The following is a 25,881-nucleotide window of genomic DNA, read 5'->3' as shown; positions in this document are numbered from 1 at the left end:
ATGTTCAGTCCGGCAGGCTGTAGTGTGCCTAATCTGTAAATGAGATGCCGTTCCTCGAGCTTGCGTTGATGTTCACTGGAACACTGCAGCAAGCCCAGGATAGAGATGTGAGCATGAGAGCAGAGGGGAGTGTTGAAATGGCAAGCAACCGGAAGCTCAGGATCCTGCTTGCGGACTGAGCGGAGGTGTTCTGCAAAGCGCTCATCCAGTCTGCGTTTGGTCTCCCCAATGTAGAGGAGACCACATTGTGAGCAGCGAATACAGTATACTACATTGAAAGTACAAGTAAATCACTGCTTCACCTGAAAGGAGTGTTTGGGGCCTGGGATAGTGAGGAGAGAGGAGGTAAATGGGCAGGTATTACACCTCCTGCGATTGCAGGGGAAGGTGCCATGGGACGGGGACGAGGTGGTGGGGGTAATGGAGGAGTGGACCAGGGTGTCGCGGAGGGAACGAACCCTTCGGAATGCTGACAGGGGAAGATGCGTTTGGTAGTGGCATCACGCTGGAGGTGGTGGAAATGGCGGAGGATGATCCTTTGGATATGGAGGCTGATGGGGTGGAAAGTGAGGACAAGGGGAACCCTGTCACGGTTCTGGGAGGGAGGGAAAGGGGTGAGGGTAGAGGTGCGGGAAATGGGCCGGACACGGTTGAGGGCCCTGTCAACAACAGTGAGGGGGAATCCTCGGTTGAGGAAAAAGGAGGTCATATCAGAAGCACCATCATGGAAGGTAGCATCATCAGAGCAGATGCGTCAGAGACGGAGAAACTGGGAGAATGGGATGGAGTCCTTACAGGAGGTAGGGTGTGAAGAAGTGTAGTCGAGGTAGCTGTGGGAGTCGGTGGGCTTATAATGGATATTAGTAGATAACCTATCCCCAGAGATGGAGACAGAGAAGTCGAGGAAGGGAAGGGAAGTGTCAGAGATGGACCATGTAAAGGTGAGAGAAGGGTGGAAATTGGAAGCAAAGTTGATAACGTTTTCCAGTTCGGGGTGGGAGCAGGAAACAGCAGCGATACAGTCATCAATGTACCGGAAAAAGAGTTTTGGGGGGGGGGGGGGGGGGCCTGAGTAGGACTGGAACAAAGAATGCTCGATAGGCTGAATGGTCTCCTTCTGTGCTGTAGACAGTCTATGATTGGAATTAGATTGGGACAGTCTGGGATTACATTGCCTGGGATTAGATTGGACGGCTAATTTCTTCAGTCGGGACAGACATGATGGGCTGAACGGCCTCCTTCTGTGCTGTAATTCTTCTATGGTTCTATGATCTCGTTAGTGTTTTTAATAGTGTGCTGAGGGCACTGGTCTCACACATCCTGCATAAATAAAAGCAAGCTTGCTGGATCTTTTTGGAAAACCCAGCAAAAAAATCTCCTTAATATGAATCAGGCCACAGCTACTGTGCAAGAGCCACAAGTCAGGAGTAGGTGCCACAAAAGTTATTCTGAATTTGTTTCCCAGCATCGCCAAAATAACTCCAAGTTTACATTTGTTGGTGCAGCTATGTAGTGGAGGAATGGAACACTTTAATTTCAACAGCAATTCCTTGATAATCCGCCCAAACCAGAAGCAAATATGCGAGTAACTTTTTATACAACTGTGAAATTGGCCTCAAGGAAAATATGTGAGGATCTCAGTGGTCACTAGTCATGGAAAGCTTTTAGTGAACCAGTGCACATCATATAGTTATATTGCATGCTCCTTGACTGCATTAAGAGATTGAAACATGGCCAAGCAGTCGGAGACCAATCCCTGGTGATCTTGCACTGTCTGCACTCGTGCACAGCAGATCTTGGCAGACCCGGGAGTAAACCTACCAGGAGATCGTCCAACCTGTTTGCCTGACACCACATGAGCGAAGAAACTTGGTTGACAAGTGTTTCTATTTTAGGTATAAAGATAAGAGGACACAATTAATGGCCTTGTCCCCTTGACTAGTTTACCTTTCTTCCTGTACTACAATCTAATTTATTGTGAATTCTCAGTCTGTAGGCACCGCTTTCATTTCCTTCCTTATAGTAAAAAGAGTATTCTGATCTCACAACTCACATTTGAAATAAGATACTAACACTAAAACTCAAATACACCCTCAGATGCTCATTTAGCCATTTATTTATTATATTCACTCAACGATACTTTTTTCCTTGTCTGATGTTTCTCCATGTTCAGACGTCTATTAATGAATCATGCAGTATGAATGCAGTACTTGGTTTAAGGTAGCCACAACTAACAATCAAGTCTGTGTTTAAGCCCATACCATTTTGTTCACAATCATGTAACATGGAAAAGCACCTGGCTTCCAACTGGAACCTCCTCAACCCTCGATATCAAAAATCAATATTTCTGCGACACAGCAGCGGAGGTGGGAGTGGGGAAGGACACTGAATATCCTCCCCTCCTTCACTGAGCTGCAATGGTTTCTAACATCAGCAATTTTATCTACATGGTATGTGTTCAACTGGCTTGCCATAATTCTTAATTACAGTACCGCACTTCAACACAAGCTTAGGAGCAACTTTAACATTTCTGATGAAAGATCACAGACCTGAAACGTTAACTCTGATTCTCTCCCCACAAATACTGCCACTCCTCAGTATTTCCAACATTTTCTGCTTTTATTTCAGATTTCCAGCAAGTGCAGTATTTTGCTTTTGTACTTTTAACAGTGAAATGGCCTGAGCCACTTCAAGAGGAGAAATGAAGCAATCATTGAGCCCTTGTGGAATAATTAGGAGAGTAGTCAGTCAAAGAGTTGGGTTTTAAGGAAGTTTTAAAGGCAGTGAGTGTTAGACTGGCTGAGGGCTTTAGGAAAGTGGTCCCATACAGAATAGCTGAGGTGGCTGAAGACTCTGCTGGAAGGGAAAAACTTTCATTAATTAAGAACACAAACAGAAAATGCTGGAAATACTCAGCAGGTCAGGCAGCATCTGTGAAGAGAAAAATGTTTCAGGTTTGTGACCTTTCATCAGAACTGGCAAAAGTTAGAAATGTAATGGGACATGTAAAAAAACAAAAAGACAACTCACGACATTTAAGAAGTATTTAGATGAGCACTTGAAATGCTATAACATACAAGGCTACAGGCCAAGTGCGGGGGAAGTGGGATTAGTTTTGGACGGGTGCTTGATGGTCAGTGCAGGCGTGTTGGGATACAGAACTCACTGGATTTTGGGAGGGTCCCAGCGGATTAGAAAACCGCTAAGGACGCCCCTGTTCGAGAAGGGAGGAAGACAAAAAGCAGGAAACTATGGGCCAGTCAGCCTAACATCGGTCACTGGGAAAATGCTAGAGTCCATTATTAAGGAAGAAATAGCATGACATTTAGAAAAGCTTAACACAATCAAACAGTCAACATGGTTTTGTGAAAGGGAAATCACATTTGACAAATTTGCTAGGGTTCTTTGAGGATATAACAAGCAAAGTTGATAAAGGGGAACTGGTAGATGTAGTGTATTTGAATTTCCAGAAGGCATTCGATAAGGTGCCACATAAAAAGATTATTGCACAAGATAGGAGCTCACAGTATTGGGGGTAATGTAACTCACAGAAGACAGAGTCGGATTAATGGGTCTTCTTCAGGTTAGAAAGACATAACTAGTGAAGTGCCACAAGGATCAGTCCGGGGGCCTCAATTATTTACCATCTATATTAATGACTTACAGGAGGGGGCAGAGTGTAATATATCCAACTTTGCTGATACAAAAATAGGTGGGAGGGTACTTTGTGATGAGGACATAAAGAATCTGCAAGAAGATATAGATAGGTTGAGCGAGTGGGCAAAAACTTGGTAGATGGAGTTTAAAGTAGGAAAGTGTGAGGTCATGAAGAATCAAAAGGCAGACTTATTTAAATGGAGAGAGACTCAAAAAAGTGCAGCACAGAAGGATCTGGGTGTTCTTCTGCATGGAACACAAAAAGTTAGCATGCAGTTGCAGCAAGTAATTAAGAAGGGAAATGGAATTTTGGCCTTTATTGCTAGAGGGTTGGAGTTAAAAAAAATAGGGAAGTAGGATGCTGGTGAGGCCGCACCTGGAATACTGCATACAGTTTTGGTCCCCGTATTTAAGAAAGAATATACTGGCATTGGAGGCAGTTCAAAAGAGATTCACTAGGCTGATTCCTGGGATGAAGGGGTTGACTTATCAAGAACAGCAAAACAGGTTAGGCCCTTATTCATTAGAGTTTAGAAGAATGACGGGTGATCTTATTGAAATGTACAAAATTCTGAGGGGGCTTAACAGGGTAGATGTTGAGATGATGTTTCCACTAGTGGGGGAATTTTGAACTAAGGGACATAGTTACAGAATAAGGGGACACTCATTTAAAACTGAGATGCGGAGGAACTTCTTTTCTCAGAGGGTAGTGAATGTCTGGAATACTCTACCCCAGTGAGTTGTGGAGGCTGGATCACAAAGTATTTAAAGAGGCAGTAGATAGATTTTTGAAATATCGGGGAGTTGAGAACTATGAGGAGCTGGCATGAAAGAGGAGTTGAGGTCTGAAGCAGATCAGCCATGATCTTATTGAATGGCAGGGCAGGCTTGAGGGGCTGAATGGCCTCCTCCTGCTAGTATTCCTTCTGTTCTAACATACTTGATAACTATTGCAGATAATGCACACTGTACTTACCTTAATGCCAAATAAGGGAAGGTGATTTGGCACACTGTTGAAACTAAGTAGGCTGATGACACTAAATTCATTCCATTATGTTTGAATGTACAACCAATGGGTCAGAGGAAGAAATTGCTTCATTAGTTTCAACAATTTTTTCTATGGTGAAGGAAACAGGGTGCCCACAGATATTGTATACAGTAAACTGAGCATCTTGGAAAAAAACTAACTAAGTTTTATTTTGGTTGCCTTACTTATGCTTGAGATTCCAAATCTCAGCCAACAGCCATTTGTGCCTCCTGCAAAAAGTTGCTATCAGTGAACCTTATAAAAACAGAAACATTTTTAGAATTGACTTCATAGAAGAAATTATATAAAGGATATGATGTTTTGAGAGTGAAACATTCTCCATTTGGAGATGTACACTATTTGTAAATGAAGTATCGAAGAGCACACCTCTTAACCTGCCTCATTAAATATAATTTTTCTGAAGCTGTATGAAACCATGTTTATTTTACTGGTTTCATTTATTCTCTTGATGCTTACAGACTGTTGCCATTGATTTACAATTGTGTTTTTTCCAACTTCTCCACTCAAAGTCCTTTCCTGACCCACATACTGACATGATAAATGGTTACCACTCCTCAGCTAATGTCCCCCCTCCCTTTTGAGATTATCTGCCGCCTCAAAAAAGCAACCATTGGTTGCTTTCTCCTTGTAAATTACAGTCCCATTTCCAATCTCCCTCTTCTCTACAAAATCAAGAATATATCGCCACATCTAAATTGGTTTCCCACAACTCCATGCTCATATTTCCCCAATCAGGTTTCCACCCCAGTCATAACACCAAAACAGCCCTCACTAAATCACAAATGACATCCTTGGACCATTATCCTTCCTCATCCTCTCTGCAGCCTTTAAAACGGTCGATTTGACTAAAACAGGGGTTGGCAACCTGAGGCTCCGTCTTTTCCACTCAACTTCGCTTGTGGCTCTTTAACATCTCATTTGCGGCTCTCAATCTTTTCCAGTTGGATCGTATTATCATGGAAAAAGCTTCAAAAAGTTAAGTCAAGAAAATGACAAATCAAAGAGCTGGACAGCAACACAATTTTCCTTATTGCTTAATCAGAAATTTAGCTTCTATGCTGTGGGGCTTCAAAATAGCATTTTGAGAGATTATTTTGGAAAATATATGCTAATTGTGGTCTTAAGAAGATAAATTAAAAGTTCAAATCCCCCTAACAGTGCGGTCTCCTCGTTGTTGACAATTTATCGCATGATTCAATTCATAAATGTTAAAGGAATTAGCATTCCCAATTATTTAATGTTAGAATTTACTAAATTATATAAATGATATTAGGAGAAATACCACACAAGGGATTTGTCTCACTTGAAGAACGAAGAGCCATGTAATTATTATGCTGCACTTTACAGTTTCAAATGATTAATGAAAATCATTGGGTTTTAAATAAACTGTTCTAGTATAGCTATACTACGGTTATAGATAATGTCTTTGGCTCAAGGAAAAGATTTTATGGTTGTGACATTATTATTTCCAATATAGGAGAGACAATAAATTAGGAGCTTTTTTTTCCTCCAAATCACAAGAATCAATAGCCAAAAAAATTGTCTTGATTCTACGTGAAAGAAACATGCAGTTATGATTCTCCAGGAAATAGCTGATAAAGCCGAAGGTAAATTTAAGATTTGGGTAGCATCATCAAGATTCAACTTTGAAAACAAAAATGTTTTTTTTTTAACCTATTCCTGGAATGTAGAAACTGGTTTTTGCCCCACCTATGTATAAGATTGAAATTACCTGAAATTCAGTAGTAACTGTGATCATTCTTTTAAGCAGAAAGAAGTTAAAGCAAATTACTTTTTACTCATGATCCTTAGATTCTCGATAAACAATTTTTTCCGTGTAAGGAATGCTTATGCCTTTACTCCATTCTTTAATTTATTTTCGTATTGCAGCTCCCAGTTTTTAAAAATCAAGCAATTTTTTTTAAAAATAAGGGTCTTCAGGTAAAACGGTTCCGACCTGGACTGCACCATCATCCTCGAACACCTCTCCTCCGTTGTCCAGCTCAGTAGCATGACACTTGCTTGATTCCACTCTTACTTATCCGACTGTAGCCAAAGTAACACTAGCCATGGCTTCTGTTCCCGTCGAGCACCTTTACCTCCAGAATCTTCAACGATTGATCCTTGGAGCCCTCTTCTTCATCCTGTGGGGTCAGCTACCATGTGTACGTTGACAATACCCAGCTCTACCTCTCCACTATATCTCTCGATTCCTCCATTGCCTCTGTACCACTAAACTGCTCATGTGATGTCTAGTCTTGAATGAACTCAATTTCTTTCAGTTAAACATTGCCAAGACCAAAGCCAACATCTCCTGCTCCTACCATAATCTCAGTACTTTTGCCAGCAATTCCATTCCCAGGCCACTGTCTGCAGGTAAAATCAGACTGTTTGTAAGCTCGACATTTCATTTAACCTTAAGCTGTGTTTCCAACGTCATATCCTCTAACCACAAAAACTGCTAACTCTCACCTCGAACATTATCCATCTCCACCCCTGCTGCAGCCCACATGCTATTCAAGCACTCATAAGTGCCTTTGTCATTTCCAGACTCTACTAATTCCGAAGTGCTCCAGGATGGTCTCCCACTCCCTGTTCTCCATAAACTTCATCTGATCTGAAACTCTGCTGTCTATCCTGTCCACATCAAGTCACGCTCACCCATCACCCATTTTTGCAAACCTACATTGGCTCAGTTCCTCAATGCTACCAATTTAAAATCCCTGCATGGCTTCCCCCCTCCCTAGCTCTAATTTCACACACTGGACCCACCAAACCCTCCCCCCGCAACCCCCTCAAAAAAGTCTCCATTCCTCTGACTTTGGCATCTTGTGCAGCCTCCGTTCATTTTCCCAACCACTGGAGGTCATGCTTTCAGCCACAGAGGCGCCATACTCTTGAATTCCCTCCTTAACCCCCTCTACTGCTCCATTTACCTCTCCCTACTTAAAGCTCATGCCCTCAACCAAGCTTTTGTCACATCTCCTAATAGTTTCTTCTTTAGCTCAGCAGTTGTCTTTTCCTTACAGGGGAACCCTTTTTTACATTCAAGGTGTGATATAGATGCAAGTTGTGGTTGTGTACTACTGCCCTCAGACCAGACAAACAGATATCTCTCTCCAACAATCCCATTAAGGTGAGTGGGTGAAACTGTGGCAGATGGAGTGGAATGTAGGAAAGGACCCAAGAAAAACAAATCAAAACTATTTTCTGAATGGCAAGAGGCTAGAAACTGAATATGCAGAGAGATTTAGAGGTCCAAGTATAGAAATCACAAAGATTATGGACAGGGACAAAAAATAATTTAAACATGAATGGAATGCTGGTGTTTATCTCAAGAGGGCTGGAAGTTATGTTACAGCGGTACAGAATTCTGGTTAAACCCCATCTGGAGGACTGCATTCAGTTCTGGCCACGACATCTCGAAGGATATATTGGCTCCAGAATAATACTGGGAATAAAAAAATTAAATTATGAGGACAGGTTACATGGATTAGGCTTGTACTCCCTTGAATATAGAAGAATAAGTGTGATCTAACTGCAGTGTTTAAGATGATTAAAGGATTTGATAGGGTAGAGAGAGAAACTATTTCGTCTGGTAGGAGAACACAAGAGGGCATAACCTTAAATCAACGATGATGCCAGAATGCACTTCTTCACACAAAGGGTAGTAGGAATCTGGAACACTCCTTCCTTCCACCCCAAAAAATATGGAGAAAGGATAAATTGAAAATTTAAAAACTGGGATTGATAGACTTGTTAGGCAAGGATTCTGGAACCAAGCAGGGTAGATTAAAAGCCTACTCCCCGACAACATGTCAGGTTGCACTTCTGGGTCCGGCCTTCAGGCTCGGGTTGGGCCGGGAGGGACACGCTCTATCACAGGTAAGTGGTTCCACTGTTAATTTAATTTTTGGACTAGAAAGGTGGTTTTGTTACAGTTATTTTAAGCTTGTGCAGATCAGCAAAGTGAAAAACAGAAGGTAAGTTAACCGATGGTCGGGTGCAGGAAAAAATGGAAGGACTCGGGCTGGGTCGGATGTGGTTCTGTCGGGCTCGGGTTTTTTTTGCAGACCCGAGCAGGCCTTTAGGGTAGATGGAGTTAAGATACAGACCCACCATGATCTTTGAATGGTAGAGCAGGCTCAGCAGGCTAAATGTTGACAGAGAAACCAAGAGTAAGCCAGAGATAAGGTTATTTGCTTAAAGTGCAAGAGCTGGGAAGGGTGAATGCTAAGCTTGCTAATGAGAATGCACTATATAAATGTTTAAACTATCCTTTGTACAAACCTATATTACAGCACTTTGTTGATACATCAGCTTCAGTAACAGTTTGTCATAGTGACTATGCAGAAAAACAACACCTGGTCACTAATCAGCTTACATATTCTAGACCTCCTTTGTTATCTCTTGCCCCACCCCCACCTCACTTGCTTATAACCTGTGACTTTTCTAATATTTGTCAGTTCCGAAGAAGGGTCACTGACCCGAAACGTTAACTCTGCTTCTCTTTTCACAGATGCTGCCAGACCTGCTGAGTGGTTCCAGCATTTGTTTTTATTACATATTCTTATATTGTTTCATCCCATCTACAATTTCCTCCAGCCCTCTCTCTTCACCCAATCCTCCAATCTTCTCAACAGCCTTCTCTAAATCCCACCAGTTTCACCTCAGTGATGACAGAATAAGAACTACCTCTCATTTGAAACTCCTTACCTCCACATCCAAAAACCTCAAGTGCCATTTCACTTAGGTCATATTTCCTCATTTCTTCCTTTAGGCCCAGTGCCCATTTTCCTTACACCCAATTGTAAAGCTCCTTGGGGTGTTTCTTGTATTAAAGTCACTAACTGCAATCAGCTATATAAACATGGCAAAAATTACTTCCCCACAACCATTCAGCACAATGTATCTTCAGAAGTATTCCATAACTCCATCAGCTCCAGACTACCCTGACCAATCAGCCCAACCTCAATAAAGACAGATTTTAATTAAAAAAAACATAGCCCAACACACAAAATCAGTTACAGGTTTCAACAATAACCTAACAAAATATTTGGAAGTCTAGTAACAACTTCATTTTGCTGTTCAACTGACAAACCCCTCAAACCTTTCTCTTGCTGTTTCGCCGACCAAAACCCTGTGCTGGATTACATGTAATCCATTAATCATTATCAACTCTACACACTATTATCACCTATTATTTCCAAAAGGTCAGCTGTTATTTTCCAACAGCCAAGTGATTATCACTGGTCAAACTTATGTTAGTTCCATGTGTTATTAGTATCTTGACTATGGACATTGTCCTGTATCAATTACACAAAAGCACAGGCTGTTGGAAGCAAAATTGTACTTCGGATTCCGGACATATTAAAAATAACAGCTCATGGGAGTGTTTTCAATGAGTCAGTCTTCCATCAGACCTCAGAACAGTTATAAAACATTCAAGCTTTACTCAGTTTATGACACAAATGACTGCTGTGATTACTCGAGAGAATCGATTATCTCTTTGAAACTATGTAAAAGCTTGCTCTGTAAAGTGCGTAAATACAAAAGTAACAATAATCCCACTTAATCCCTCCATAATCACTGAAAATATGGGTACTGACGAAGAGAAACACTACAGATTTTCTTCGCTTTTCCCCCCTCAGGTCTCTCTCTAGTTTAACGTTAAACAACAGCCTCCTCCTCCTCCCAGTTTCTCTCCAGATTAACGTTTTCCGTATTTCCTCTTCCACTTCTCACTCGCAGCTTTGTTTTTGTTGGTCCCTTTGCACGACTCACTCTCCGGCTATCTGAAATCCTTGCTGCAGATTCTGCTCACTCCCCTAGATTTGTCTCGCTTGCCACCTGTAAAACTTCCATTCCCACAGGCTCAGGCTCTGCCCCTCTCGTCCAACCCCGACAACCTCTTGACCTGCCCAACCAACCGCCCAGCGGCTTGGACAAGCCACCGTCTCCAGGCACAACTTCAGCCGGGGCTGTCCGGCCGGCTGAAGCTCCCCCACCCGGGTCAACGGACTGACCTTTGAAGTTGAGATGCGTGGCCAGCTTGATCCTCACATCCCCGGTGATGAACTCGCCGGGGCTGTAAACCACTTTGTTATTCTTCAGGGCGATGCTCAACTCCTGAACTTTCCCCATGGTCGCCTGCCGCCACCGGACTGAACCGGAACCCAGCGCGGCCGCACAAACGCCGTGACGTCAACAAAAAGTCAGCCGTACGGCGCACGCGCCAGCAGAAGCCCGCCCAGCTCCCACGTGCCCTTCCCAGGGCCGAGCCTTCTTTATGCTGCAAGCAGAAAACAATTAGGGCCATTGAGCGTAAGGAAGGGTACATATTTGCAATGCCTTAAGTTCTCTTCACAGAGGCTGCTGGACCTGTTCAGTGTTTGCACCCTTCTTTATTTGCCTTTGCAGCATTTGTTAGACAGCATGTTGCTATTTGGGTCAGATGAAATCCACCAATTTGCAGTGGATAGCTGTTTATCACGTGCAATAATGTATCAGGAAAATGTCTCATTAGAAACCCTCCCAAATGAAATGAATAGTTAATACATGGTGGTTATAATTTACCAGTCACCAAATACTTTTCCTGTGCCCAATGCAAAACTTGGTTCTGAAAGAAAAACATTCCCACTCCCGATGAACTGAATCTTGACCTCAAGCAGCAAGTAATCCAAACTGATTTAGTGATTTATTGCTTTTGGATTTGGAAATGCAATTTCTGCTAAGCACCCACATTACTTAGGAGAAAAAATGAATACCAGCCAGAAAAATTTGTAACATGGTTACCATTTAAATTATCCGTTGTTGGATACAGCTCAAACTTTCGTCATGAAAAAATTAAGCAGCGAAACCAGTTGGTTGAGTTCTTTTGTGTAACTTTGCAGAACTTCCAGTAATAGCACACTTCCCAATTGGTAAATGTTAACCTGATCCTTACTGGATGAAGTGTTTGTACTAAAGTGGTGATTCTGCCTATGAAATAGTTTATTCGCTGAAAGTAGAAAAGTGCCTTGAACAATCTTCTTTTAAACAACACACCTGGATTCGGGGATAACCAAACACATGTATTAACACAATTCCAGAAAACTTATCCAAGATTCTCAGTGAGCAAATGTATCCAATTGCTGATACTGAGTGAATCCAAGGATACGACAACAACTTGCATTTATATAAGGCCCTTACTGTAGAAAAATGTCACAATGAGCTTCACAGAAGCATAATCAGATAAAAATGGACACAGCCAAAGAAAGGGATGTTAGGAGGGATGACCAAAGATTGAGTTTAAAAGAGGGTCATAAGGAGAGGGTGAGAAATTTGTTAAGTATAGGGACAAGATGACAAACTGCGGACTGAGGTCAGCAAGTATTTCTTCACAAAAAAAATGATCAACATATGGCATAGACCTCTAGTTAGAATAGTGAAGCCAACAACCCTGGATCATTTAAGAATCAATTGAACACAGCAATGGGTGGGGAGGGGAATGCAATATCCTCTGGCTGAATGAACTAAGATGGGACAAATGGCTTGCCTCATCTATAACTATCTTGCAATTTTGTATGTGGTAAAACTCTGGTCCAATTTGTATACATGTTAGAAATAAAGACAAAGATTGTTGTGTTATTCCTTAGCATATTTAACTTCAGTATCAGAAGCAAGAATATGTTCCGTGCATTTGGATGCAATTTACCATTTACATAGCTATCTTATACTGTCTAATAAATCTGTTTTGTGGTTTATCGCTTATGCTACAGTCCAGAGCAGTGTTTATTCTACCATCTTTCAAAATTAAGTAAGATTGTATGATGGCATGTCTTATAGCCAGTAGCTGAACTAGAGTTAAGAATGGTGGTTTGTACAATCCCTGGGATCACTATATATTAAAGAGATATTGTAAGTACATTTTGAACACTTAGGAATAAGGGAATCATCAATGGGAGTGGGTGTGTAATGCTGAACCCAAGAATGTAACAACTATGTCTTATTGGTAATCAACAGTTTAACTAGATTCTTTCTGATATTTGCCAGGCAGAGCCTGAAGAAAATAAGACAATTTCTCAGCATCCATTTGCTGAAGACATTTTGAGGGTGGTATATTTCTCAAAAGAACCCTTCTTTAAGTTACATAATGTAATACAAGTGAGGACCCATAAACTATGGACAAAAATATTCCATGATTTTCACATGTATCAGGAAAGGGTTGCAATTTATCTGAATAGAAAATAACTCAAAATCATTCAAATGTAACAATGAGTGTTGGTCAAACCACACGACCATCAATTAATCCGATTTTAATTTTGACCCAATTACAAAAGAAAGGAAATAAAGGTGGTTGTGCGTGAGGTGGAACCAAAAGTAAGTGCTGCAAAGTGTGAGACTGCTGGTTTATATTTATATTTTTGTGTTCATTACTGTCCAGAGTTTGATTTAGTTTTATAGATTAAGTCATTTACTGCTGTCATTGTGCTCTTCTGTAGATGTCCGACTTGCTTAATTTGAGTAAATAAGTGGTTAATTTGGAATCTGAACTCAACTTGACTTTGATGGCTGATACTACTGCTTTCAGAGAGAAACAAAACGTAGAAAACATTGGTGGGTGAGGTTCGTATGAGTCCAAAGGGTACAAGGTCTCGTCAGGAGCAGAAAATTACAAGGCTGCATCTTCTGGTTCATAGAGAGTGAGAGGCCTTACTCAAAGTATGGGGAGACTGTTGCAGGCGATAACTGCTTATTAAAATACATTAAAATAAGTGAGGTTCAATTTCCATCCAGTTATAGAGCTACAGTCCTGAAATTATTCCATAGCGAAGAATACATAACACTCCCTCTGCAGTTTGATCAGAGGTATTAGCCTGCTTGAAATAAATTGTTCAATATTTCTAATAAAAATCGCAGAGGAAGGAATTTCTAATCAACATTAAATATTTTTCTGCTGTTATTGTTTCAAGGCCTGACTTTGTTTGTCTCCATAAAATCAGTGATTTATTGTGTCGTGTTTGAGATGTTTCAACATGATATGGCACTGTCTAAGTGTAAGTTCTGTTTAATAGGAACAAACTGCTAATGACACTGGTGCTGATAAATTGGACAATATGCTGCTTTATAAAGACAGGAGTGTAACACTGTGTAATGTACAATTATGCAATTGATCTTCCATGGTGGTGTTCACCAAGAAAAAGCAAATTGCTCTTCCTGCTACTGGGTTATTCTTTGCTACTGCCTAATTCATTCTGCATGATGTAGTGTTATAGTCATTTGAAATTGCAATTGTATTGTGTACACTTGGGACTGCTGTAGAACACACATGCTAGCAAAGGAAAAGTGAAAGTAAAACAGAATAAAGAAGACTCAATTATGTTCAACAGCCTGAAGTCTCTGTCTCAGTTATCTTATATAAAATCCGGCTAAACCTCACTCCAGTCCCGAGAACATCACACATGATTGACTGTGTCTTTCTACTGTCTTCTACATTTTTTGCTTGCTCACCCTTTTCTTGTCATGGTCTGTATCTCTCTTTTGCTTCTGATTCTTTTTTTCTCACTCTTTCTCTCATTTTGTTTAAATTTTTTTCACCTTGTCTCCATTCTCTTCCAGAGATCTCCCAATATCTCTAAATTTTCCCATACACTCTCCAACCAAACTCATTGACTGATAGTGACAATCTCCAACTCCAGGAAATTGGCTGATTTTTCTTCTGAATTGCAAATCAGTTGGCCACTAGAGTTGAAACAGTAACTGCTAGCTTCGAACACTCATGATTGGCAGGTATGCTCACGTCCTGTTTCCAAAGTTGCATCTCAATTGCTCATATTATTACTCAATGTAATAATTCACTTGAATTCCAGCTGCAATTGTCATTGTCATCAGTTTCAATTCTACTCATCGTTTTGGTTTAGTTTCTCATTTTGCTTGTCAGAACACAACAGCAACAGTTGAATGTTGAGTTTCTTTTTTGTATAACTTGACATCAAACATTACACCTATATATGAAGTTGATCTTGTTTCTTAGATTTGGGTTGCCTAAGTATTGTCTTTATAAATATATATAAAAAATTAGGAAATGAGAAAGAAAAACATAAAATAGCATAAGCATAAATGAGGTCAGGTGAGGTAAGAATGACTGCCCTTGACATCAAGGCAGCATTTGACTGAGTATGGCATCAAGGAGCCCTAGCAAAACTGGAGTCAATGCGAATTATGGGGAAAAGCTGTTTGGAGTCATACCTAGCACAAAGGAAGATGGTTGTGGTTGTTGGAGGTCAATCATCTCAGCTCCAGGACATCACTGCGGGAGTTCCTCAGTGTAGTGTCCTAGGCCCAACCATCTTCAGCTGCTTCATCAATGACCTTCCTTCAATCTCAAGGTCAGAAGTGGAGATGTTTGCTAATGATTGCACAATGTTCAGCACCATTTGCAACTCTTCAGATACTGAACCAGTCTGTGTAGAAATGCAGCAAGAGCTGCACAATATCCAGCCTTGGGCAGATACGTGGCAAGTAACATATGTGCTACACAAGTGCGAGACAATGACCATCTCCACTAAGAGAGAATCTAACCTTCTCTTCTTGACATTCAATGGCATTACAATCACTGAATCCCCCACTATCAACATCCTGGGGGTTACTATTGACCAGAAACTAAATTGGAGTAGCCATATAAATACCGTGGCTACAAGAGCAGGTCAGAAGCTAGGAATCCTGCGGCGAGTATCTCACCTGTTGACTCCCCAAAGCCTGTTCAAGGCATGTCAGGGGTGTGATGGAATATTCTCCGCTTGCCTGGATGGGTGCAGCTCCAACAACAGTCAAGAAGCTCGACACCATCCAGGACAAAGCAGCCTGCTTGATTGGCACCCCATCTACAAACATTCACTCCCTTCACCACCGACGCACTGTGGCAGCAGTGTGTACCATCTACAAGATGCACTGCAGCAATGCACCAAGGCTCCTTAGACAGCACCTTCCAAACCTGCGACCTCCAGCAGCTACAAGGACAAGGGCAGCAGTTGCATGGGAACACTACCACCTGCAAGTTCCCCTCCAAGCCACACACCATCCTGACTTGGAACTATATCTTGGTTCCTTCACTGTCGCTGGGTTAAAATCCTGGAACTCCCTTCCTAACAGCACTGTGGGTGTACCTACCTTACATGGACTGCAGCAGTTCAAGAAGACAGCTCACCACCACCTTCTCAAGAGCAATTAAGGATGGGCAATAAATGCTGGCCTTGTCAGCGATGCCCACATCCCATGAATGAATAAAAAAACCAAGGTATCTAGAACCCATCTTTGGCTCACTTATATGCCTATTTTCGTGATTTTGTGAACCTATACGGAAGCATAGTGTTAGAAAAAAAACGCTTGACTATATTTTGTGTACATGTATGAATTTGACTGACTGCCTCATTCTGGGCTTTTCAAACTACCCACATTTATCGATTATTGTTGACTGTCTTCATAATTCCCTCTGGATGTTGGCAGCTCATGCATCTGTTCTAGATGTCCACCCGCCTATTTTCCTTTACCTTAAAGCTTACTTGAAAGGTTGGTTCCAGAAGCTCAGCTGCACTCCTGTTACATATTCTTTAGATATGTATAAAGCTAATCTATCAAAACAGATAGCATAGTTTATTTTCTGTCTGTCATTATTGCTTCATGTGTCATCTAAATAACCTATGCCATCTCCACATGATCAAAACTGAAACAAATTAATTGATGTCAAATGATTTAAAATCCTGAATTCTTCAGATGTTGAGAAAGCAGCTAAATCTGATTGTCACTAAATGTAACTATGTTTTGTTGATTTGTCATTTCTACCATTGTCACATTTTGGATCAACTGGGAACATTCTGGCTTCAGGCGATGGTGTAAAATGAACATTATTGAATTAGCTGCCTTTGATTCGCTCCTCCCGATTGTCTGAAATGGAAATATGGGTGTATTATGGCATGACTGCTGAAGCCAAAGCCCCCAATCAAAATATATGTTTCTGACTGCGGTGGGAGCAATGCACTGTCAATTCAGTCCCTCCCTCCCCCCCCCCCCCCCCCCCCCACAGGTTGCCTCACATATATCTTTAAGGTTTCCAAATCAAAGAAAGCAGCAGCCGAACTGAACCAATCTAGTAACCCCTGAATGAGGTGAACCAAACCAGATATCTTCAGATAACAACAAATTAACTGTATATTAAAAATACTAAAATCTTAAACAGTACTAAGATAAACCAATATCTAAAGACCTTATAACATATACCCAAGCTATTGGAGGTTTGGTGTATAATTCCAGTTCCGAAGAAGGGTCACTGACCCGAAACGTTAACTCTGCTTCTCTTTTCACAGATGCTGCCAGACCTGCTGAGTGGTTCCAGCATTTCTTGTTTTTATTTCAGATTTCCAGCATCCGCAGTATTTTGCTTTTAATTTGGTGTATAATTAGCTGTCCGATAAAAAAAGAACAATAAAGTCTTTGCAGGTTTATGGTCCTGACGAAGTGGAATCTTCCAATGTGGAACAGTCCAAGGTTGCTTGAAGTCTTCCAAGGCCTGATGAATCTGACGATAGAAGTTCAGCAGATACAGGTCAATAGTTGAAGCATCAAACTCTTCTTCTTTCCAGCGATGAACACAGTAGATTGACAAATAGTTATTTTTAAAAAATAATTAATCTGGCTTGATTTTTCAGAATTCTGCGAGACAAAAACAAATAGAATTTGAATAGATTGAGAGAGCACTCCTCTTTCCTTCATGTGCCAGAACAGTCTGTGTCTCAACTGTCTGCAAATCTAGGTTCAAAAATTGAAATGCAACATTGTATGTCCTGTTCTCTGTCCCTGAATGGTTGTATCCAGGGAAATCAAGATGCACCTTCATTTGGTAACTTCTGAAGCTGTCTGCCTTAAAACAGTACTGATCTCTTGCGGTCTTAAAGTTGCACTGCATATTTCCCCCAAAAAACTAACAGGATCATGACAAGTGCTAGTTCCATGCATCCAGATAAATATGGGATAACTTGAGCCTCACTGCTCACAAGATATGATTTGAAACTTGATACTTTAGGAACCTTGAAAATGTTGGGTGCAGAGGTGTATGTGAAGCTAGGAGGGGCTCTGAGAAATACATTCTTTCCACTTCTGGGTTTTGGCAGGTTTTCTACAAGTTAGTTGGAGAATAAACAGACTGCATCATCATCTTCACTTCTTTCAAGCAAACTTGTTGAATATTTTAAACAGTGAACAATTAGGATCTGGAATGCATTGCCTGAGAGAGTGGTTGAGGCAGATTCAATTGTGCCTTTCAAAAGAGAATTGGTTAAGTGCCCAAAGATAAAAGAAAATGTGCAGGGTTGCAGGAAAAGCGCTGGGGAGTGGGACTAGCTGAGTTGCTCTTGCAGAGAGTCAGTGCAGACTTGATGGGCTGAATGGTCTTCCCTGTGTTGTAACCATTCTAAGATTCTGTCCTATTTTCCAAATTAACTATTTTGATATGAAGAACCACTGATTTTGTATGTTTTGTCTAATTTCCTATTGGCTTCTGCATCTTTGGGTAGTAAAATTCTGGTTTTGATATATTAAGTTATCCCCCTCTCTCAAATAGCAACTCATGTGTACCTGGACAGTGAGTATTGGCAGACTATTCAGTTACGGGGGCATCACAGCTGATCCCAATCCTGTCATTCCGTAAATATTATTGTCATGAAAACGTGCTATGCTGAATGATGATTTATTAATCCATCGGCTGGAAACCCGAATTAAATTTTTAAAAAAGAAAAAAGGAACAGATAAAAGGTGACTGCTGGCAGCTAAGATGGCCACCACAATTTGCATCACTATACCCTACATTCCAATGCACAAGGTGGAGATGAGTTGGCTGTCCAGTCCCCTCCAGAACAATGACCTGGGTAATATTTGAGTGAACTACCCATCCTACTCCCATTAAGAAGACATTAAGACTATCACTTGGGACATTAAACTCGTGGAGATGAACCACTAAACCCTAATCATTTGAACAATGGGACCCTGGTTGAAAGAAGGGAATTCTTAGACATGAGCTGATTAAGTTGCAACAGGGAATACACACTGAGCCATCATGTTGAATCATTGGGTGACATCATGTGACAGGCCCACCATCTGTATGTTTAAGCTGGTATTTTCTCTGCAGCAGCTGAAACAAACAACTAGACACTGACGAGAGCAGACCCAAGTGGGGTCCATCCTCTCTCTTTCTCTCTCTCTAGCCCATCATACAAGCTTCAAATCATGCCTACCTGCTGCAACCACCTAGGCCTAGCACTGCTGCAGATAGAGACCCCGTGAAGGAAATCATCTGCATCACTGTCTCCAGGAAAACCCTGAATCAGCTGACCACATCTGCAAGCCAGAAGCCTCAGAACCATCAAGTTCAGCCAGAAGCCAGGTAAGTCACCAAACTCTACAGACTGTATCTCACTTTTTATTGCTCCAGACTCTAATCTGACTAATCTATTCTTCCCCAGTCTGTAACCTATGTGTATGTGTGTGTGTGAAAGTTGGGAGCGTGGTTTATTATTTTACTTAGATCAGTTTAATTACAATAAAGCTAGCCTCTTTCTTTGTTAAACTCAAGAAAACCTGGCCCACTGGTTCTTTTATGGTCACAGCAGGTAAATATTTAAACATTGACTGAATTGTGAAGTATAGCCAATTAAAAAAATAAATAAACCTGTTGTGGTCAAACAAGGAGAGGGACAAGTGGGGAGCCCTTCGACCCCTCCTCACTAATCATAACATTATACACTCATGTACACTTCCTACAGCTTCCACAAGAACTCACAGGATAGTGATCAGGTATGGAAATAGTCAGCAGACATTAGGGATTGAACCCAGGATTCTTCTGGTCTATATGTTTTAGTGTAATGCCACATTATCTACAAACTTAATGATGAGCTGTTTCATGCTTTCATATTTATTGTTCACAGGACCTCATCCTTCATCCTACACATTTCCCACAGTAGGATGTCATTAATGTTAAATACATTTTGCTTCTTTTGTGGGCGTCGTGCAGCTACTTCATGTTCTTTCATCACTGAACTATCATTACTATTTCTGAGAAGTGATAAATAAACAATATTTTAAAAGAGTTATGTCATTTCTCGCTGCACTTGGTGCACCTAGTTAACCAGCCTAATGAATGTACTAATGTACCGGTGAAATAGTATGGTCTGAAAAATGTTCAATGGTGTTATCAATTAAGGGGAGCAGTTCAGGGACATGTGCTTTGAATTCAGGGCCAGCATGTTTCCTGAAAGCGAGATGGGGGCTATTGTTTCTTAACTGTTAATGTTATAAAGTCACACTTGATCAATATTTTGGAAAGAATTCATTTGCTTATTCATATTCATTCATAGCTTTTAAATGTCCAGAGCAAGGAACACTTAACATCTAAATCTCTAAAGCTCTTGAAAGCTCTTTAAAACTCAAGTCGTTCCTCAATTTGTTCTTTAGGGATTTCCAATGACTGGACATAGTCTTGAAATGTAGTATACGGCTGGTACCAGAGCACCTAAATGCAAATATAATAGTCACCATTGAACTTTTATGTGAAAGGATGCATTGTATCACTTTTTTGCGGGGGTGCGATATTGTGATAGAATTGTATAAATGGAATAGTGAGGAGGTGACTGGTCACATATCAGTTATGTGGCCTCCCTCACCTATAAAACAAACCATGTGTCCCAGAATTATTCAAGTGGATTTTTGTCCTTCCAGGTAAACGGACTAGTCATGACATAAAGAACAATTATGCTGACGTATATGTTCCGGCCTGGTGGACATTTCTTTGCTATTGTACAGACTAGAATAAATGAGATGGAGCAGGGCTGCTGGTTATTAAAATCAACTTATCAGCTGTAACAGTCTTTCTTCCCCCTTTTAAGATCTTTGCTTTGTTATGTATCTTGTGGCCACTCACTTCTATATTTATGTGCTTCTACCATTTTTATTGCTTTATACTCTTCTTTTAACTGCAATAAGAACATGTCATTATTTATTACCTTTAATGTAGAATGTTTCAGCAGAACTTCATAAAGGCATTACCAAAAAAATGGACTCAGAGCCAAAGATAGACTTCTTAGATGTGATCAAAAGCACGGTCAAAGAGTTTGGGTTTTGAGGAGGGAGGTGGAGAGGTTTAGGGAGTGAATTACACCATACCAGTCTTGGGTGGCTGAATGTACAACACCAATGGTGGGTGAAGGTGGGAGGGGAGGGAAGGGAAGGGGAGGGGAAGTGGGGGGAGGGGAGGCGGTGGCTGAATGAGAGACCAGAGTTTGAGAAATGGAAAATTTGGAGACAGGCTTATAAGGCTGGAGGAGGCATTGGCCATGAAGGTTATTTAAAGATAAGGGGTGATAGTTTTAAATCTGAGATGTTGGGGAACCAGGAGCCAATGTAGGTCAGAAAGGACTGGAGCGATGAGTGATTGGTACTTGGTATGAAATAGAATACAGGCAGAAACTGCATATACATATTTCAGACCTATTCATAAAATATTTAAAATGATCATAATATCCTACTTCCATAAACCAAATTGAAAGGAAACAAAAATAGATTTGAAATTAAATCTAATATTTTGAAATATATGTAACAGGCCAGATTTTTAAAATGAAGAACACAAGTGAAAGATAGGAATAAGAAGAGGACATTTGCCCAGTAAAAGCTCGTTCCTTCAGTACACCAATTCTTATAGCCAGACATCCACTGTTTGAAAAAAAAAATTAAACTAATTAAATCTGAAACAAAAACAGAAATTTTTGGAAACAGCATCTGCCGAGAAGAAGGCAGGTTCTTCTTTAGTATTGAAGACCGGGCATAAACCAACATTTTAATAGAATCAGATATTAAACAACAGAAAATCATGAGCTGTGCAATCATGATCATCTGATAATCTGGCGTTTGTGTGTGAGGACCAACTGGTGACTTGGGATAATGGTGCAGTTTGGCTGTAGTGTCAATTTGGACCGATGGTACTGCTCTCATGTTTGAGTCAGAAGGTTGTGCATTCAAGCCCTATTACAAAACTTGAGTGCAGAGGTGAGAAAGTGCTGTATTGTCAAAGGTGCCATCTTTTGGATGAGAATTTAAACCAGGCCCTGTCTGTTCAGATGGTTGTAACATCAAGGAGGTTTATCAGGCAGGATCTTTCCTTTCCAACTCCACGCTGGCTGGCTATTTCTTGTCAAGCTGTTGTTAAATAAGTTATTCTTCAGCCTACCCTTTGGAATCGTTTCAGTTATTTTACCTGCTTTTGAAGTTAGGGTAATGGGATTATACTTGTTTGCATTAGATTTCTCCTTTTCTTTAAATACACTTACTGTGCCTGCTTTCTTCCAATCATGTAGAACTTCTCCAGTACCAAAGATTCTTTCATGACTACAGCTAGTCACAGATTTCCTCCCTCATCAGTCCTTTCAACTTTCCAATGTTCTCCTCACCCTGATGTCAAAATCCTTAAGGATATTCATTGCGGTACAATAATGAACTAACAAATCAGCTTTCTCCTCCAGTAAATACTTTGCAATTTTCTTAAGGTTAATTTGCACACGTCAGTTTGAGCATGATAACTTGCTGATCACTATGAAAAGGCAACCTGCTTGATGTGCTGCACAGGTAATTTGGCAGTTCTGAACTTCCCCCACTGACCTGCCATATCTGAAATGGGTATCTTCAAAAGTTATAGAAACATTCTGACTGCTAACATTTTTGGATTTTTGTCTTTTGGATGAAACATCATTCTCTCCTCTCAGGTGGATGTAAAATATCCCATAGCATTTATCAAAGATAAGCACAGGAATTCTGTCCTAAAAAATATTTATCCCTCAACAAACATCACTGGAACAGATTATCTTGTCATTTATCACAATGCTGTTTGTGGGATCTTGCCATTCAAAACTACTTAATTCACTGAAGTGCTTTGGGATCTCATGTAGTCATGAAAGATTCTATATAAATGCTAATTCTTGCTAACCTCTCCCTTAATTTACATCATGATATGTTTTCCAATACTAATCTCAGCAAAACTGTCAATGAGGTTAGTGGAGACCTGACACTATCTTAAACGAGAGACCCGAGGTAATATGAACTGAGACAAAGCTTATATTCAATTAGTTTAGACTCTTAAAATTACCCATTTTGAGCTTGTAATGGGGGCAGTAAAGTCACAAGCACGTAGATGGTGGAAATTCTGAAGTGACACATTACCTGTCAAATCAGCTGTGCAGTGGAGCTAATCTTACCCATATTGAAAGCTAAAACCTTTTTTGTGGCATGGCTTCGCCCGTTAGGTTGATGAGGAGGGATTGCAAAAGAACAATAGCTGGATTTAAAGTCAAATATCCATCTGCGTTAAGTTTGTTACTGATTTACTTTCCAATGGCATGAGAAGTGGGTGTGGACATTTTTCTGGTACGGTACCTAAGCAGTAGAATAAACAGCACTAAACTAACCCATGTAACTGAATATAAAATCAATACCAGAGAGTAATACTTTACAGAGATGGTGATCAACAGCTTGAATTGGTTGCCAAGTCAAATAGTCAAGGTCAGTACAGTGGATTTATGGAAGGACTGGCTGAATGCTGTAATGGGGAGGCAAATGCGTTGGTATTCTACTGGGATAAAATGAAAAAGACCTTCTTCATGCAAACTCACCTTGTGGCTTTTACTCAACAATGTAAAGAAACGAAACATTTGGGGCTTTTATAGATGGTTAGACTTTCTTCATGCAAACTCATCTTGTGACTTTTACTGATCAGTGTAAAGGAACTAAATGTAAACATTAGGGGGTTTCATAGGGGGTTAATTGCTGAGTTGGTGCTGCTGGTTCACAATACAAACACATGCTGAGGCCAACTGCAAGGAAGGTCAAAAATAAAAACAGAAAATGCTGCAAATGATCAGTATCTATGGAAAGCCAGGAAGATTAATATAATTTTATAAAGATGATTTGATGTTTATATCCAGATGATTGTTATAAACTGCTCATTAAAAGCCGTTTGCAACTGATTAGTAAAAGCAAATAATATTTCAACATCTTTAACTTTCAATTCAGCCTAATCATTTTAATCATTTAGACATTATTTTAGGCTTCCATGACATGCTCTGTTCCGTAGTCATCAATTCCAACCCCCTGGCCACTGTCTCAGGATGAACCAGATTGTTTGCAAACTCGGCATCCTATTTGACCAGGAGCTGAGCAACCCAATATCCTCTCCATCACAAAGACCACCTTCTTCCACTTCTGTAATATCACTGCTCTCTGCCCTGCTTGAGCCCATCTGCTGCTAAAACTCTCATCCATGCTTCCAGACCCAATTATTCCAATGCTCTCCTGGCTCTCCCATCTTTAACCCGCCATAAACTTGAGCTCATCCAAAACAGGGCTGCTCATAATCTAACTCGCATTAAGTCCCGTTCATCCATCTCCCCTGTGCTTACTAACGTACGTTGGCTCCAGGTCCACCAAAGACTCAATTTTGAAATTCTGACCCTCATGTTCAAATCCCTCCAAGGCCTCACCCATTCCCATCTCAAGAATCTCCTTCAACCTTACAACCCTCTGAGAACACTACATTCCTCCAAATCTGACCTCTTGTGAATCCCTCACTTCCTTTGCCCTACCAATTGACATCATGCCTTCAGCTGTATTTGTTTTTAATAAAGTTATTTTAAAATGTATATAAAGGGGGCCTGGGGAATGAAGGCCCCCTCAACACAATATAAAAGTGGCATGAGGTCTAAAGGCCACCTTCAAAAAAAAAAAAGGGGGTTAGATACAGAGTAAAAGAAAGAAAGAAAATGCCTTCAACTGCCCAGGCCCTCGGTTCTATCACTCCTTCTCCAAATCTCTTTGTCTCTCCACTTATCTTTCATCCTTTCAGATGTTCTTCAAAACCTATCTCTTCGACCAAACATTTGGTCACCTGTCTTAATGTCTGCTTCTTTGGTTTGATGTCAATATCTGTCTGATTACATTCCTTTGGAGTGCCTTGGGATGTTTTTCTGCATTAAAGGTGCAGTCCAAATGCAATTTTTCTGTTATCTGCTAGTGGAGGTCACATATGTTCACATAGATGTCAGTCTGTCAGTGTATACTGCAGCTTAATTATTAGGATTTGATCAAATTTCACTTGATTCACTGAACTATTAACTGCCATTTAATTAACAGGGAATGGCAAGAGAGCAGGATCAAAATGCTGCAAAAAGCAAGAATAAATAGGTACCATAATATCACTATCTCCCTCTCATCAAGGAGCTGATGAATAAAATTATCAGTAAATAGCTCCCTCTAATTAAATATGCACAGAGTATTGAAATGAGATATGCAGCAATTTCCAGTACCCAAAACAGGACTGCAAGTAAATAAAAAGGACTTAAATCACGAGAATTTCTGATGATTTTTTCAAAATAGATTTTAAAAATCTATATGACTGCATTTTAAGATGAAATTCGAAAACCCAAGTGCCTATAATGCAGGGTTGCATCAGCCTGTAGGTGATTACAATATCAAAAAACTATTAATTTGAATAACAAATATTAATTCAGGTGGTGCAATGTTGATTCAGTCATCCAAAAAAGGGCATCTTCAGCAATATAGCAGATGATTTGTACTGGGCTAGTGAACCTGTTTCGATTAGCATGTCAAATTCTACAATCTTTTCTCCTAGAGGCAACAATGCTACCAACTGAACCGCTTACTCGAGGAGGGATGTCCCCATACTTGAGGAGGGATGTAGTTGCATTGGAGGCAGTTCAGAGGAGGTTCACTAGATTGATTCCAGAGATGAGGGGTTTGTCTTATGAAGAGAGATTGAGCAGTTTAGGCCTTTACTCTCTAGAGTTTAGAAGAATGAGAGGAGATCTAATTGAGGTATATATGATGATTAAGGGGATTGACAAAGTAGATGTAGAGAGGATGTTTCCTCTGGTGGGGCAATCTAGAACAAGAGGGCATAGTTTTAGGATAAGGGGTAGCAGATTTAAAAAAGAGATGAGCAGAAATTACTTCTCTCAAAGGGTCGTGAGTCTGTGGAATTCACTACCCCAGAGTGCAGTGGATGCTGGGACATTGAGTAAATTTAAGGAGAAGATAGACAGATTTTTAATTAGTAAAGGTTTGAAGGGTTATGGAGAAAGGGCAGA

The 25,881-nt window shown here is 40.5% G+C and overlaps 1 protein-coding gene across 1 annotated transcript in view; it reads right to left on the bottom strand.

The window, feature by feature from the left end:
* arrdc1b (arrestin domain containing 1b) overlaps positions 1 to 10,898 on the bottom strand; it is a 79,633-nt gene extending 68,735 nt beyond the window's left edge. The window contains exon 1 of the mRNA XM_068012664.1: positions 10,732 to 10,898. Within this exon, the coding sequence (XP_067868765.1) occupies positions 10,732 to 10,849 (118 nt within the window). The 5' untranslated portion in view covers positions 10,850 to 10,898. The remainder of the gene's footprint in view (positions 1 to 10,731) is intronic.
* Positions 10,899 to 25,881: the final 14,983 nt, after the last annotated feature.

The sequence above is a fragment of the Heterodontus francisci genome, chromosome 32, assembly GCF_036365525.1.
Source record: "Heterodontus francisci isolate sHetFra1 chromosome 32, sHetFra1.hap1, whole genome shotgun sequence".
Taxonomy (NCBI): Eukaryota; Metazoa; Chordata; class Chondrichthyes; order Heterodontiformes; family Heterodontidae; genus Heterodontus; species Heterodontus francisci.
Note: the sequence above shows the minus strand (reverse complement) of the source record. Positions and strands in the feature narration are given on the sequence as shown.